Consider the following 16,937-nt stretch of genomic DNA (forward strand, 5'->3'; position numbering starts at 1 on the left):
ATGTTTGCAATTCATCTTATAAGACAAAAATAATTTAATATGCATCTCTCTTTTATGGAATAACTGGTATAAGGCTTAAGCTCCTCCACCCCTTAAGCTTTTAAAAGCATCTTCTGGGGTTGATCTGATTGTTCAGGTGGTGTTGAATTGTATCTTTTCCTTAAGCAGTTCCATCTCAAACTTTGCTTTAGTATTTGAAGTTTTTTTTAAAAATTGGTTGTGAAAGTAACATTCGTTGGCAATCTCAACAAAGTAATATATTAGTCAGGAGCAGTAGTGTCACTAGGGTTGGCTTTACCCGGTGCAGTAACTCATGATGTCACCACTACCCCCATTGACCTCCTCCCATACCACACCATACAGAATCCTTAATAATGCTTTCTTGCGCTAATGTTACTTGTAAATTGTAATTCCCATATACCACTGAATGTAATGCTAATAGTTGTGACATAAACAACTAGCAAAATTAAAAGTATACCTTCAATTTACAATATCATATGCACAATTTAAATGTATTTACATATACAGTACATAGTGAAGATTTTGTTAAAATGTGATGTTTTTAAAGAAAATTTTAAAAGAATAAAAATTCTTTAAAAAAGAATAACAATTAAAATTTTGAAATTTAATTTTAAAAAATTCTGGGGCCGCTCCTTTCTCCTCCCACTGAACTTCACCCCACTCCCACCATCTTTTAAAGTATTTTAAAGAGAAGCAGGTGAATGCCACAGCCTGTTTCTGTCAAAAGGTAGGGTGTTTGAGGAGTAGTGGTGTCAATCCCCCTTAAGAGTATCACTCAGTGTGGTCTGCACCCCCCTAGTGATGCCACTGGTCTGGAGAAAGGGGGCCTTTACATCAGACCTGCACAACTTGACAGTAGTTGGGAGCCAAAATTAAAATAAGCTAAGCTTTTTTGGGTCGCATAAAGGTTTGAATTAAATATTAATTATTAATATTAATAATATTAATTGTAATTAATTACTATTAATTCCGTTCTTCTCCTCCTCTGCCCAGCCCTGTCCTCAGGAGAAACTTGAATGGCAGAGCAGCCTTGCCTGTCCTCCTCCTCCACCCAAACTTTCCCTCGAGAGAAGGCTGAGCGACAGAGAAGCCTTGAGAGGTGAGCATTTGCCCCTTTTCCACTTCTGCCATTCTGCCTTCTCAGGAGAAAGTAGGCAAAGGAAGAGTCTTACAGGGGAGCATTTGCCTATCCTCCTCTTCCTCCTCTACCTGTCCTTCCCAGGGAAAAGCTGAGCAGCAGAAAAGCCTTGCAGGGTGGGTGTTCGCCCATCCTCCTCTGCCACCTCTGCTTGGCCTTCTCAGGACAAAGCAGGCTGGAGGAGGAATCTTCTCTGTTGCCACCTGGCCTTCTCCTTGGGAGAAAGCCAGGCGGCAGAGGAGCCTTGCCCCCCTCCTCCTCCCAGCCTTCTCAGCAGAAAGCAGAACAGTGGAGGAGCCTTGCAGGGCAGGGCGACTGTTCATCTGTCTTTGTCCTCTTCCTGCTCCTCCTCTGCCCGTCCTTTTCCTCAGGAGAAAATTGGGTGCCGAAGGAGACTTGCAGGGCAAGTGCTCACCCCTCCGCCCCCCTCCTCTGCATGCCCTCTCCTCAGGAGGAGGCTGACTGGCGGAGGAACATGCTCACAGGCTGCCTGAAATCCTGTGGCAGGCCATATGCGGCCTCTGGGCTGTACATTGTACAGGCCTGCTTTTCATCCTCTAGTGTGATTTTGTTACATTCAGGCTAATATCTCAGTAGATCCACATGCCGGCTTCTACCTGCATTGTTCATATGTGTCTTCAAGTTGCCTGTTGACCTATGGCAATTTCATAGTGTTTTTTTAGGGAAGGGATACTCAGGTGTGGATTTGCCAATTCCTTCTTCTGAAATAACCTACAACACTTGGTTGGTGGTCTCCCATCTGATTACTAAGCAGGGCAGACTCTGCTTAGCTGTCAAGATCAGATGTCTGCATTACATATGTGAAATTCTTCTAGTCTTCTAGAGAATTCCAAAAGTGCAGGAGTTTGCCTAGTGTTTTTCATGTTCTGGTTGTAAGTAAGAATCAGTCCCAAGGGGCAGTTGAACAGCTGGTAGGGCTTCTATCCTTTTAAAGGTAAAGGTTTCCCCTTTGACAAGGCTGTCAAGTTGTGTCCAACTGTAGGGGATGGTGCTCATTTCCGTTACTAAGCCAAAGACCCAGCATTATCAAAGACTACTCTGAATCATGTGGCCAGCATGACTGTTACCTTCCCATCGAAGTGGTACCTATTTATCTACTTGCACTTTTACATGCTTTTGAACTGCTGGGTTGGCAGAAGCTAGGACTAGTGATGGAAGCTCACTCCATCATGTAGTGCTTGGGCCTCGAACGGCTGAGGCCTAAAACAGATAGGCTTAAAAAGCCAGCTTCTGCGCAGCTTGGGGACGTGGCGATTACATGACCCAGCCCCAACCCACACAGAAGCTGCAATGAGGCTGTGCCAGGGCCGACTAAGGCAGCCCAAAAAGGAGCAGATTTTTTCCATTTCTTGCCGTGATCCATTTGGGATTGCAGCAGTGGGCTCTGGGGTGATTGGGCCAGGAGCGGTTCTAGCCACTTCTTCCTGTTCGTCTGTTTCACCGCACTGACCTGCTGATCTTACAGTCGTCAGAATCAGAGTCTTAACTGCTGAGCTACTGCATCCTGAAGAAACTGCCTTTTTAAACAAGCTAAAATGCAAAGAATCCAATTTTATAAAATCTATAGCATGAGCTGATGTGATTAAATGTGTCAGAATTATAATGTAAGGACTGTTTATAATACTAGTATTTTATCTTTTGTGAAGTTGAAGGGTTTTACGGCCGGCATCCATAATTTTTTGTGGGTTTTTTGGGCTATGTGGCCATGTTCTGGAAGAGTTTATTCCTGATGTTCCTCTCAACCGAGGGTCACACAGTATACCTTATATATATCCCACTCACTTCCATGCCAATATTCTCTGAAGCTGCCAGCCACAGATGCTGGTGAAGTGTCAGGAATAAATTCTTCCAGAACATGGCTACATAGCCCAAAAAACCAAACCCACAAGAAACTATTTTATCTTTTACTTTAAAATGGATATATATGTAGCCACTATTGCCTAAAATGTCAATTGTCTGATGATGAGTTGTGAACAGCATCTTAATTCCTGACAACAAAGAAAAGAATGCATGGTAGCTCATGATCTTGGAGGCAGGGCTAAAGCAAGTTCATAGCATTGAATCCTGCCTTTTGAAAGGAGAACCCCCTCAGTCCTTTGAGTCTGCTTCCTTCGAAATTCAGAATCCTTGCTCCTGAGATCTAAGGCATTGAATAGTTTTGTAGCTTGGAGGAGGAATGAAGAGAAGAGAATGATTTTGTGTTCTGGAAGCAGTAACCTCTCTTGCTAGATCTGTTGTAGGATATAGCCTTTCTCTTTGGCCAACTGTTACAGACCTTGTCAGTCAGAAAATGGATGAAGACTTGGGCAGTAGCAATTGTTCCATCCTCTCATTCTTGCATCAGTCTCATAGCAAGAATGGTAGCATTTAAATTGCAACCCAAGTGCAGTATGCATGCCTGAAAAATGGGCACCTATTATATGTCTGGGACTTACTCCTTCACCTGCTTTATCAAATGCCCCACATAAAGAAGAGATTCCTCATGGCAACTGGGAATATATTCATGTTTCAAATGTACAAATTGTCTTCTCAACAAGTAGGACAGCCATCACACACACATCAGCACCTGAGCTTGTGATACTTTCCCCAAGTCTGATCAGCTTAACACAGGATCACTAGCCAAATCAGAGCTCTGCTATAGCTACCTATCTGTTTGGCAGTTGGAGTAGACTGAAATCATTTTTTCTGCCTCAGTCATCTTCTATTTTGGCCTCATGTTGAGATATGGGAAGCACGTCTTTACTGTGAAAGGGATGATAAATCATGTACCCTTCAAGGAAGTTTCGGTGTATGGTTGGCACAATCTGTTTTGTGAAAAGCAGGAAACTGTCACATTAGAAAATTAAATTGGAAGGTGTTAGAAAATGTACATGTGCAGTACCATATGACAGGCAAGGGCTGAGAAGTGCCATGCAAGTTTCCAGCTTTGTGTGTTACACATTGCTTTGTAAAAACAAAAAGTATTCCCCCCAAATTATCCCATACTTTGGTATTACTTTGCATTACATTTCCAATAATATCGAATATGTAAGAGTTATCTTATCCACAATGGGACATTTTAAGGGAAAAGGTTATGTTCTCTTGGGTTCTTTTAAAATGTTCTTTCTCCCAGTTATTCATGTAGTATTTACATGCTTTCTAAAACCAGCTGATTGTGCAGCATTTCCATTATTTGAAAAATACCTTAAATACCTTATTTGGGACAAATGTGCAGCATACGCCAATAGAAACTACAGTATGAGATGTTGGACTATTTTCTCACCAGGGGCCCTTTCACACTACACAGTTGTAGCACAGTGATTCTTCTTTAACAGTTGTGGTTGCGTCTTTTGGAATCCTGTGACTTGTAGTTTTGGGAGGCACTATAGTTCCCTGGCTGAGAATTCCAAATGCCCCTCTCTAAACTGCAAATCTCAGGTTTCTGTCTGGAAAAATGGGAGTCATAGTGATATTAAAATCTGTGCAGTGTGAAAGGACCCCAGAATAAGGCATCTTAAATTTAAAGCATTGGCATTAGGAAGTAGAGAGAGGGTTCTCACCAAAATCCTTAGCTCCAGAAACTTCCAAAACACGGCTGTATGCTGGAGTAGAACCCATATGTGTAGTGCACAGACTCCAAAATAAACAACAGTCTGTTTCATTCATCTGCTGAATGATGGTGCTGCAGCAAAGTTTGATTGAGAGCCAGGGTTAATATCCTTTGAGAAAGGAGAGAATAAACAGCTCAATTAGGTGTTCTGTCAGAACTCCATATAAGGTCAAAAAAAATGCACAGAACAACACAATACTATACAAATTATAAAGTCGAAGAATTGTTAATCAAACCCCCCAGAAAATACCAGCAAACAATGCTAAAATCTTCAACAGTCCATTACTTGATGTAAATCTATCTATTGTTTAATCCAGGAAGAATGTTAGGCTTGATGTTTTCAATCCTAGATACAAGAGGACCTGCACTACACATGTCTTGCAAGCAAGCAGCCTCGTCTTCTCTGGACATGGAGGACCAGTGAAAACCTGGCCAAGGTAGTTGGAGCACCTCTGAGACAGTAGTGATTTCCAGGTCTCCTGGATACAGCTCTAGTGCCTGTGACATGTCACTTGCATTGGGATCTGCTGGCATTTGTCCTAATAAGACAACAGGAACATGCTAAAATTTGTAAAGGGATGATTGTAGAAAAGCCTTCCAAACCCTTTTCAATCATCTTTAGCACTAACAGAAGTAAAGGTAATACAGCTGTCAAAAAAGGTAGGTTGTGAGTAATCTACAGGTGGACCATGCGAAAACCTAGTACTATGGCTAGTTTTCTGGGAGGCAGTAAGAATGTGCTGCATGTATAAGTGTGTATGTGCATCTAAGATCCTAGGGCTTCTGGTCAAGCTTGATGGAATTTTCTCTGTTTTGCAGACTTCAGACACATGTTTACTTACTGGGCTCTCTGAGTGGTGGTGATTTCACTCCTTGAGAAACTGCTCCTTCCACCCCATGCAGCTCTCTCCATGCCTCAAGTGTGTGACGGGTGTCCTACGCAATGTGTGTTTGTCAAACCATGGAGGTGGGGAAGCACGGCAAGAACACGACCCACACAGGAGGCCGAGGGGTCCTGCTGGAGCCTTTTATCCATCAAGTGGGTGGCCACAGCAGCATGATGCGCTATGATGATCACACTGTGTGCAAGCCTCTCATCACCAGAGAACAGCGCTTCTATGAATCGCTGCCTCCAGAAATGAAGGAATTCACACCTGAGTACAAAGGTGAGGCACCTAACACCTTTGGAGAATCTTACTGATATTCAGAACCTTTTGGGTATTATCTGTGATTTATCTACTCCTGATAGTTACAGGCAGGATCCACGTGACATCCTCTCGTGTATTTTTAAGAGACTGGGTTTACAAGAACCATAATTTCATGTTGTGAGACAGCTGGGATGTATTGTTTGCTAAACGTTTTATCTCACAGAATGTTGTTGCTGGTGAAAGGTAGTTTTAGAGCCCAGTCCAGAGCATGTTTAGTTCGAATAAACCCTTTTTAGTCCAGTAGATCTCACTTCTGTATCCTAGATACAGGGTTGCTCAAGGTTGCAGTCTGTAGTGTGGCTTACACATGCTTAATTTCTAATCAAGGAGCCCTGGAGGCACAGTGGTTAAATGCTGGTATTGCAGCCACAACACTAAGTTTGATCATAGAGGAGAGCTGCAAGGTCCTTTCAGCCTTCCATCCTTTCGTAAGTCAGTAAAATTAGTACCAAGCTTGTTGGGGGCAGTTGGCGTATACATTGTAAACCACTTAGGGAGTGCTAGTTCACTGATAAGCAGTATAGAAATGCTATTGCTGTTGCTATATCATGGTCCCGTGTCCTCAGCCTCCAGAGAAAATAATGTGAGGCATTCAGTGTGTGCAGCTTCCTGGTGCAGAATTAGGTGTGGCAAGTAAAAAATATATCACTGAGCTCACGGATGTTTGCTGCCAGAAAACATACATCCTGCATGGGCCTGTGGCTGGAAGACTGCATCGCATGGAGGTATTCTTGTTTTTATTCACTGGACCTTAATTGTATGGTTGTAAGTGAATGCAAAAGAAGAATTTGTATTTCACATCTTCAGGAAAAGATAGCTGTTCCATTTGAAAATGTAGTTATTCTATAGTAAAAAGTTTAGCTTTATAGTAGGTGCCTTGAATCTCATGCTGGGAGCAAGATGGGGTATAAATTAAATAAATGGCCACTTAGGACTTCCTGCCTATGGAGGTCACTGTTCAGGAGTTATGTTCAGGGTTTTTTATTGTGTCTAGTTGCGCAAAGCTGCTTGGCCCTGAGATCATCTCTCACAGTCTCTTAAAAACAAACATGGTGTAAGTTCAGAAACAGATAGGAGTGCATAATGTGTTCACATTCTTTCCAAAACATTTTTGGGCTTGGAAACAAAGCTTGAAGTGTGCGACAACCACAGTTACCAACTGCTGGAACTTGAAAGCTGTTTTTAAACAAAAACATTGATAGGCGGCATGAATTTTATTACCAAGTCTATAGAAGGGAGATGGAATACCATGAATGGTTACAGCTTTCTTTATAAATGAGATTGTATCACAGAGTAGGGGGGGATGAGGTGTTACAGCAAAGGAGGATGACTCTTCTCAAATGTGTGTATTCTTTTGATAGAGTCTAATATTCTTTACATTTTTAAATTAATGGCAATGTAGAAATAGGACAAAGGAAAGCCAGGCTACTATTTCTCCCGTTGGTATGGCATATGACAAAATTTCTTTCTTTAATACTGAAACAGTATCCTGTCTCATATAAGAAACTTAGGTTGGATCTCAACCTGAAGCCTTTCCAATTAGTTTTAAGGCTGATTCTCAAGAACTGATTGTGCAAACAAATTGACAAAGTGACCTATGAACACATGGAAGACATTTTCTTGGCACAGATTATATGGATATGAGCTACAGCTGAAACTATACCAAATACAGCGAAATATTTACTTGCTGCACTATCATAGGCTATGCAGATAGATCTCTGATTGTAAAGTATATTAACTACCATTCCAGTGTAGATTTCTGTCTCAGGTTCCCAGTAAATCTGAGACAGTTCAAAAAGGAGAGCTGTGCTGATCTGGAATTTAAATTCCAGCAATTTAAAGGTAACCCTTTCAAACTTATTCCATGTATTATCTGTGTAAGAAGATTTTAGTTTTGGTGTTTATTGTTATTATGGGGGCCATAATGTTTTCTAGACAGTGGCCTAGAGCAGGAGAGTGTGTTATCCCAGAGATGGATTCCTTCACAAAAAGTCTCAAACCCCATAATAAAACTGGTTGCATCTTGCAGCTGAGTCTGCAGTGTAAGTGCTAAAGCATTGCACTTCCTACGGATATGCTTATTTATCTGTTCATACATGTTCTTCATGATCTCTGTGACTCACACAAATGAGTTGTCCTGCGCCTGTACAGTGCCTCTTTCAGGGCATTCTATAGCATTTTGAAAAGTTTGGGCAGTAGCCCTACCTCCCTCTAGCAGCCCTAAATAAGGGGCTTCCTCCTGAAACCTGCCAGTTTCTTTTCATCCGCTACTACAGCTGCCTCATCAGGAACAGTGTTCGTGTACTCGAATTGGAAGATGTTTCTTGAAGATTGTTGGTGTGGGCTCTCTAGCTACGCTAGCCCTCAAGGCTTTCTCAGTACCACTGCTTCTTTTAAGAAGTGTGTCAAATGAGCTGCTAAGATTCCAGGACAAGATGGGCATTTGAGATGCCTTCAGTGTTTGGGTGAGTCCCGTATCATTTCCTCATGTGCACAATGTGTGGTGTTCACACAGCAGGCCAGACACAACACACAGTACTGCCTTACAGCTCTTCTGTACAAATAGGCTTTGAAATCACAAGAGCCTGAGAGTCTTAAACAATCTTTGAGAATCAAAGTGGATACTTGACATCGAACCTTGTCTTGAAAGAAGTGGGCATTGATTATGGAAAAGATGACCTTGGTTCTGACAGATGTTGGTACCTCTAAGCAAAAGACCTCAAGTACTTTGGTTGAGAACTTGTATACTCCAGCTAAGAAGGCCAGGGACGGTACCGGAGATAAATCTTCATATCATCCACTGATCCTGGGCAGGTCTCTTGAGACTGAGGTGCAGACTGGCCTAAAGTATAAACACTAGAAGAAGAAATCATTGAAGGAGCACTCTTCACCTTGATCATCTTTACATTTTGCTGTCGAAACTATGGCTGTAGCTGGACTATCTGTTGTGTTACATGGAGTTGCTTGAGAGATGTTTTTTTTCCAGAGGCTATGGTGTCTGCCTTGCCAGTTTTTCCGAAGCAGTGTATTGTCATGACAGATGATCTGACAACCATGTTTTGGAGGGGGAAATACAGGAGTCTGCAAAACTCTATTGAGAGGCAAGGTAGTGCAAGTATTGACTGACAACACAGAAAGTTGGGACGTGATCTCACACTTTCCTTTGCCTCACTATTTGACTCTGGGACTGATGCATTCAATGGGACATCTCCATTTTAGTTGTCCATCTCCCTGGAAATGAAAATGCCCTTGCAGATGCTCTCAGCTGAAATATAATTTGAGCTCTGAATTGAGGCTCCATCCCAAGGCACTGAAGCCCATTTTTCAGCAATGGAGTGTTCCCAAGCTAGACCTTTTTTTGCTTTGGCTCTAAACACTCAGTGTGTGGAATTTGTTCCAGAGCACATCAGAGCAGGTTGCGGAGATGTCTTCCTCTTCAATTGGTATAGCTTCACACTGTATGCATTCCCTCTTCTAACTAGGATCATTGCCAAGCTCCATCAGGCCCGAGTGAGATGCATCCTGATTGCCCCATGGTGGTCAAGACAGCCATGGTTCACACATCTTCATCTATCTCAAGGAGAGTGTGTTTGGTTGCCATGCAGACCTGCTCTCCTCACCATGTATGACAACCAGGCCAGACACCCTCATCTCAATACTTTCAATCTGTCGGCATGGCGGATCTTGCCCTAGATGCGCTACCAATTGCAGTGAGAGAAGTTATCACACATATTGGATTTTGTACTGTTCTTGTTGAATCAAGGCCTTTCTTTGTCTTTAATTTGTTGTTACTTAGCTGCCATTTCATCACATTTTCAGTTTCTTGGTAAGCCCTCTTGTTTTACACATCCTTTGGTTAAGATTTTAGTCCTGGGGTATAATAATAATAATAATAATAATAATAATAATAATACTTTATTTCTATACCGCTCTTCCGGAATGATCAAAGTGGTTCACAGATCTTTAAAAATTATATTGTTATAATATTGTTATTATGGGGGCCATAATGTTTTAATGTTAAAAGGATTTTGAAAGGATACACACACCTTCATCCCCTAGTGTCCGGCCTGACACCCAAGTGGACTTTGAACTTGGCGCTTGGCCAGTTCCGCAGAAGACCCTTTGAGCTGATGGCAACTTGTTCTGTATGGTTGCTGTTGTGGAAGACTGCATTTTTGGTTGCCATCATGACTGCTTGGAGAGTGCTGGTAAACTTTGTGACCTGTGAGTGGATGTCCTATATCTTCAGTTCTATCCAGATAGAGTTGTGCTGGTGTCCTCCTTCCATCTTAACCAGGACATTGTTTTGCATTCCCTGTTTCAGAACTCCACTTCGAAGTGTGAGAGGCATTGGCACCATCTCGATGTATGGAAGGCATTAGCCTTCTATGTGGACAGGATTGTAGCCTTTTGTACCTCCCCCAGACTGTTTGTTTGCTTCCTACTTGATGTCAAGAAAGGAACTGACTATCTCCTTTCAACACTTCTCGAAGTGGGTGGCATTGGCAATCCAATTGTCATATGAAGTGGGTCAAAAGATCTTCCTTCAGAGTCAGGTTCAAGCCCATTCCTGGGTTGTTGCCACCTCCCATGCTTTCCTGGCTGGTATGTCGATAGAGAATATTCGCCATACGGCCACCTGATCCCGGCCTATGACTTTTATTTCATATTGCAGAGTGGACTCAAGGTCTTGAATTGATACCATGTTTGGTAGGGCTTTACTTTGTTCATTCTTTACTTGAATATACTGATTGAACGTTTGTCTCTGTACCATATTGCTGAATACTTTTGAATCTAGCCTTATTTTGGTACTGTCAAATGCTACCTCTGTGTTGTATTGCTGAATGCCTTTGAATCCAGCCTTATTTTGGTCGTGTGTTTTTACTGTTTCAGGGTTTCTCCCTTTCTTTGAAACTGTGTTGATTCTGTCATTTTGTTGTATGACATATTGGAGTGGCGGGGGGGAGGTTGGACTTGTGTTTGTTGATTAGATATATGTTTTTTTCAGTTAAGTTTGATTGTTTGCACCAACACTCCTGCCTTCTTCTTCTGGTAGATTGGCAGTCACCCAGTTGTGTGATTCAGAGACCACAAAGAATGACAGGTTGCAGACCTGTAACTGTAGTTCCTCGAGTGGTCATCTGTGAATAATAATAATAAATAATAAAATCTTTATTTATATACCGCCCTTCGCAAGCATCAGGGCGGTTTCCAACATATATCCATACAATTAAAAACAATAATACAATCAACAATTTAAAACCATCAATACAATTACATAAACTGTGCCAGATCTAGATGTCTCAATAATGGCTAACAGGGGAATCAGGAGAAGGGGAATTCACAGATCTTCACAGAGGGTTTTTTTTACAAAGGAGCTCTCAGACAGGCCTAGGGATAAGCCTGTCTGAATAAGAACGTCTTTAGCTCCTTTTTAAACTGGGCCAGGGAGGTTACCGAACGGAGCTCAGTAGGCAGTGTGTTCCAGAGGATGGGGGCCGAGGTCGAAAAGGCCCTTCTGGTGGTCTTCTGCAATCTAACCTCTGGAACTTTCAGTAACTGCTGCCTACTAGATCTGAGTGTGCGGGGCGGATTGTACAGAGAGAGGCGGTCCTTCAAGTACTCTGGGCCCAGGCCATTTAGGGCTTTATAGGTCATAACCAACACCTTGTATTGCGCCCGGAAGCGAATAGGCAGCCAGTGTAGGTCTTTTAAGACCGGTGGCTGGTCCTAGGTGTATTAGTGACCAGCCTTGCTGCCATGTTCTGCACTAATTGCAGCTTCCGGGTATGGTACAAGGGTTGCCCCATGTAGAGCGCATTGCAGAAGTCCAACCGAGAGGTTACCAGAGCATGTACTACTGTTTCTAGGTCCCCCCGGTCCAGGTAGGGACGCAGCTGGCGTATCAGCCGAAGCTGATAACAGGTGCTCCTGACGGTCGCATCCACCTGAGGTGTAAGGTGGAGCGACGAGTCAAGGAGCACCCCCAAACTGCGTACGGAGTCCTTCACGGGAAGCGTGACCCCGTTCAGGACAGGTGGAACCACCGCCATCCCTGGGCCAGGGGAGCCTATCACAAGTACCTCCGTTTTCTCTGGATTCAAACTGAGCCTGTTTTCCCTCATCCAGCCCATTACCGACTCCAGACAGGCCACGAGAGGAGAGATGCCATACCCGGTCACTGCATCAGTCGGAGACATAGAGAAAATTATTTGGGTGTCATCAGCATACTGATAACCCCGCGCCCCATATCTCCGGATGATCTCTCCCAGCGGTTTCATGTAGATGTTAAAAAGTGTGGGAGACAAAATGGCTCCTTGAGGGACCCCAGATGTTAGGGGTCTCTCATCGGAGCACGCATCTCCCAGCTGCACCATCTGGAACCTCCCGGTGAGGCAGGAACAGAACCACTGGAGCGCAGTGCCCCCGATTCCCACCTCTGCCAGGTGCTCCAGAAGGATACCATGGTCTATGGTATCGAAAGCCGCTGAGATGTCCAAGAGCACCAACAGGGACACGCTTCCCCTGTCGATGCTCAGACGGAGGTCATCGACCAAGGCGACCATGGCAGTCTCAACCCCGTAACCCGCCCGAAAGCCGGTTTGAAATGGGTCCAGATAATCCGCTTCATCCAGGATCGATTGGAGCTGGAGTGCAGCCGCCCTCTCGATCACCTTCCCCAAAAATGGCAGCAGCGATACAGGCCGATAATTATTGTACATCAGGGGGTCCAGGGAGGGCTTTTTTAATAGTGGTTTTACTGTGGCCAATTTTAATTTTGATGGAAATTGCCCCTCCCTGAAAGATGTATTAATGATCCGGTGTAACATTTGAGTTACAACCGGTCTCCCCTGAGCCGCCAGCCATGAGGGACAGGGATCGAGAGAGCAGGTCGTCTTCCTAACACTCCTAAGAATCCTGTCCACATCCTCGGTACTCACAGGCTCAAAGTGATCCCATATCCCTGCCCATCCTCCCCTTGTCATGTGTGGCTGATTCACATGGATGGTTGCATTGTCATCCTATGGAACTGGCAGGTTTCGGCAGCAATCTCCTTATATAGGGTTGCCAGAGGTAGCCGGGGCTACCACCAAAACTCTTCAGAACGCTGTAGAATGCTCGGAAAGAGGCACTGCACAGGCACAGATTAACCCTATTTGTGTGAGTTGACAGATGACCACTCAAAGAACTACAGTTACAGGTATGCAACCTGTACTTTCATACATAAACCCAAAGAGATACAACATCAAAGGATGTAACAGTCTTTTTTGCAACATGTCCCTCCTCCTTTGTTGTTTCTGACCGCAGCTGGCCAGTTTTCCCCTAATAACTAAGTAACTGGGATACTTTCAAGCTATAACCTGGATGGGCAACTGCTTATACAACCCACTGTAAAGACTACATTTTTATTTTTAAAGACTATTGTCTTTTAATCAGATATAACACTACTGTACTGCAACACTTCTTGTACATATGAGTGATTAAAGTGACAAGCTAAAAAGCTTTGGTTAGAGCAGAGAACATGAGTTACTGGAAAGAGGTTCTTGGCCTCACTGATACATCTGTGCTCATATAAATGCAAAAACCTCCTGCTGTTCCTTTTCCCCACCTGGCAACCTGTTTTATAGTCATCCCTAATCCAGTCCTTAGCAGTAGCATCTTCCTGGTCATGCTAGCTTTGTAGCTGTTATTGTCTGGTAAGAATTTTCCTCTGAGACATGTCACATATAGGGCTTGTTTCTGGCAGGTGTTGTATCCGTTTGTTTTGAGGGAGACAGTGATGGCTACATCAACCTAGTAGCATATCCCTACGTTGAGAGTGAAGCCTTGGAGCAGGAAGATACACCAGAGAGGGACCAGCCACGTCGTAAACACTCTCGCAGGAGCCTCAACCGATCAGGCAGTGGCAGTGAGCACAAAGAGGAGAAAGCAGGATTGCCTACTGACTGCATAGAAAGGTAGAGTGTGTTTCGGCTTCTTTTGTATTAGCTCAAACATAGTTATTCAAAGGTTGTTATTTTTAATCTGCCTCTATTTAGTTTGACAAAACTATGCATTTGTATTTGCCTGTTGGGCATCTCTTGAGACTGACACTTCTGCAAAGAGAGGGTAGTTCCTAGCCAGTAGATGAAGCAAGTAGACTTTCCCATTCCCCTACTAAGTCACTTAGGGAAGGCAGCTGAGTTGAAAAACCCAAAAGTTAACCTCTGTTTTAATTTAATTCATATCTATGGAAGCAAAGGTTTACCTGTGAATTATATTGTGTCAACAGCGTCCAGGACACAAAGAGCCTGAAGAGTTTCCATTCAGATGTCCCATTTCAGATGCTAGATGCAAACAGCAGTGTGAGTTCTGAAAAGATCACCTTTAATCCATGGAGTCTACGTTGCCACAAACAACAGTTGAGCCGCATGCGTTCAGAGTCCAAGGAAAGAAAGCTCTACAGTATCCTTCCAAAGGCAGAGCATAAGTTAGTATATACTTAGTGATTCTTTTCATGGTAAGGGATTTGGTAGGCCTTGCTGACCTAAAAGTGAAACTTCTTCAGACTTTCATTGGCCTTATTCCAGACCTAATTGTGCTGCTTTGTTTACCTGTGGACTTCAGTCCCTTTTTTTTTTTTTTTTTGACCATTTTATGTTGTCCAACACAAATGTCCAGATGTCTACATTAAAAAGGAAAGTTGGTTATGGCTTTCAGAATGAGCCCCCCCCACACACACACACACCTTTTATCACCCAAGGAGAGGAGTTTGTGTTCAGTTCCTTCCCCTTTTCTGTATGAATGTATATTCTCTGCTAGAATGTGCTCTAGAGAGCAAGAGGGAGAGAGAGGCCTTAAGATATCAGTAGAAATCAAGGAAGGTAGTTTGCACTTGGAGAGAGAAATTCTTCTTGACCAGTTCCTCAGAATTCCTTTTGCTAGAGAATGTGGTACATCACTTCAGATTTCCCTGTGTGCTTGACCTGAAAATGGGGACCAGACAGCATGGGGATGATGCATCGGAAGAGAAGGCTGCTCGACAGATGAAGAAGTGTGCACAGAGCACCTCAGCCACACTGGGAGTCCGAGTTTGTGGAATGCAGGTATTGTAAGAGCTACTAGCAAAATGTGGCTGCTGATTTATAGCCAAGATGGGTATCCTCTTTTGCATAGGACTGATGGAAGGATTTGACAACTGTTGCAGAAACCTGAAAAACTTTGCTTCCTTATAAAAAGTGTATATGAGAGAAGGAGTGAGGGAAGGAGATCTGCATCTGCATGGGGTGCTGCTGGTGATATTAACTTTTATTTATTTATTGAATTTATATCCCACCCTTCTCCCATGATGCTATTCAAGGTGGATTACAATATTTTTTTAAAGATTAAGCTAATACATTAGTTTACAAAGGTTTATAAAAAGTATTAAATAACAAGATTATTTTTAAAAACATTATTAAAAACAGTTAAAACATAGGAACCAGCCCCAGTCAGCAGCCTGGCCATAGCATTTTGGACTTGCTGAAGTTTCCAAACAGTTTCCAAAGGCAGCCCACATAGTATGTGTTAAAGTAGCTCAAAAGGGATGTAATCAAGGTATGTCTCAATGAACGGGTGTAGCTGGCACACTAGTTTTAACTGTGCAGATACATTGCTGGCTACAACCAAAACCTGGACACCCAGGCTCAAATCTGAGTCCAGGAATATAGTCAAGATGTGAACCTGAGATGTCAGAGGAAGCATAACCCCATCCGGCATAAGCTGAATCCCTATCCCTTGGATCTGCCTTCCGACTGACCAGGAGCACCTTTCTCTCTTGTCTTGGTTGTTTCTGTTTGTTCACTCTCATCCAGTCCATTATAATAGGCACTGGTTTAATATAGAAACAGCTTCCTTGAAATTGGGTGGAGAGTTGTGTGTGATCATCCTACTGATGACATTGAACCCCCAAATTATGAATGACCTCTATTTAAATACTAAACAGCATGGGGGACAGAACTGAGCCTTGAGGAACACCACAAGCCAGTGGCTAAGATGTTGAATTGGCATCCCCCAGCACCACCTTGTGAGTCTGCCCCTGCAGGTAAACCAGAGCCGCTGTAAAAAATGTCCCCAAGCCCCATCCCAGAGGGCAACCCAGAAATATACCATGGTTGATAGTATTGAAAGCTACTAAGAACTACAGCAGAACCAAGAAGGATGCAGTACCCCTCTCTAGTTTGCTTGTAGATCATCTACCAGTCCGGCCAAAGATACCTCTGTCTCATAGCCAGGCCTGAAGCCTGATTGAAATGGATCTAGATAATCTGTTTCATCCAGCAGCCTGGAGTTGGGAGGCCACCACATGCTAAAGACATTTACCCAAAAAAGGAAATGAGGTGAGATGATAGTTCTCTGGTATGGTGGGGTAGCATGAGGTTACTTGGAGAATGACCGGAGAGAGAAACTGCTGCACAAGCCTGTTCATAAAATATTGGATTGAATCCCCTATCATTGTACTCAGGTGGGAATCATATGACCCCTGGGCCACTTTTTTGCAGACCCTTCCCCACCTCCCATTTGTGGAAAAGGTAATAAAAATGAGAATTGTTGTTTCTTAAAGTCCCCAGGAACAGTGATTCTCCCGCAGAGCAAGGCACAAGGTCTTGGTTCAGTCTGTGGTTGGAGAGGTCTTTGCCTCCCCCCAAACAAAGTTAGCCTGTGGACCCACTGAAGTTGCTCATTCCTCCTCTAACACAGCCGTATATTTCTAGCCCCTATAGAGTGGTTTGAAGCATTCCAGGTCTGTTCTTCAGCTAAGTAAAATATTTCAGTACCTGAATGCCCCATGTTTAAGAGAGCCAAAGTCAAGGAAATGTTCAAAACAGCTGAACAGTGTTCAAGTGTGCAATATAGAAAAAGCATATTGCAATGAGTGTTGATTCACACATCAATCCTGATTCACGTATGAAACACTAATCCTATGGGTACTTAGGATCCA

The 16,937-nt window shown here is 43.3% G+C and overlaps 1 protein-coding gene across 4 annotated transcripts in view; it reads left to right on the forward strand.

Annotated features, from left to right (window-relative positions):
• IP6K1 (inositol hexakisphosphate kinase 1) overlaps positions 1-16,937 on the forward strand; it is a 47,858-nt gene that overhangs the window by 23,493 nt on the left and 7,428 nt on the right. Inside the window, exons 2-7 of one of the 4 annotated variants that reach the window (XM_042451327.1) lie at positions 1,015-1,120; positions 5,120-5,206; positions 5,589-5,935; positions 13,725-13,935; positions 14,250-14,422; positions 14,888-15,063. In XM_042451327.1, coding sequence (XP_042307261.1) covers positions 5,713-5,935; positions 13,725-13,935; positions 14,250-14,422; positions 14,888-15,063 — 783 coding nt within the window. In that variant the 5' untranslated portion in view covers positions 1,015-1,120; positions 5,120-5,206; positions 5,589-5,712. The remainder of the gene's footprint in view (positions 1-1,014; positions 1,121-5,119; positions 5,207-5,588; positions 5,936-13,724; positions 13,936-14,249; positions 14,423-14,887; positions 15,064-16,937) is intronic. The other 3 variants (XM_042451325.1, XM_042451326.1, XM_042451328.1) reach the window with 3 other exon arrangements.

The sequence above is a fragment of the Sceloporus undulatus genome, chromosome 2 (assembly GCF_019175285.1).
Source record: "Sceloporus undulatus isolate JIND9_A2432 ecotype Alabama chromosome 2, SceUnd_v1.1, whole genome shotgun sequence".
Taxonomy (NCBI): Eukaryota; Metazoa; Chordata; class Lepidosauria; order Squamata; family Phrynosomatidae; genus Sceloporus; species Sceloporus undulatus.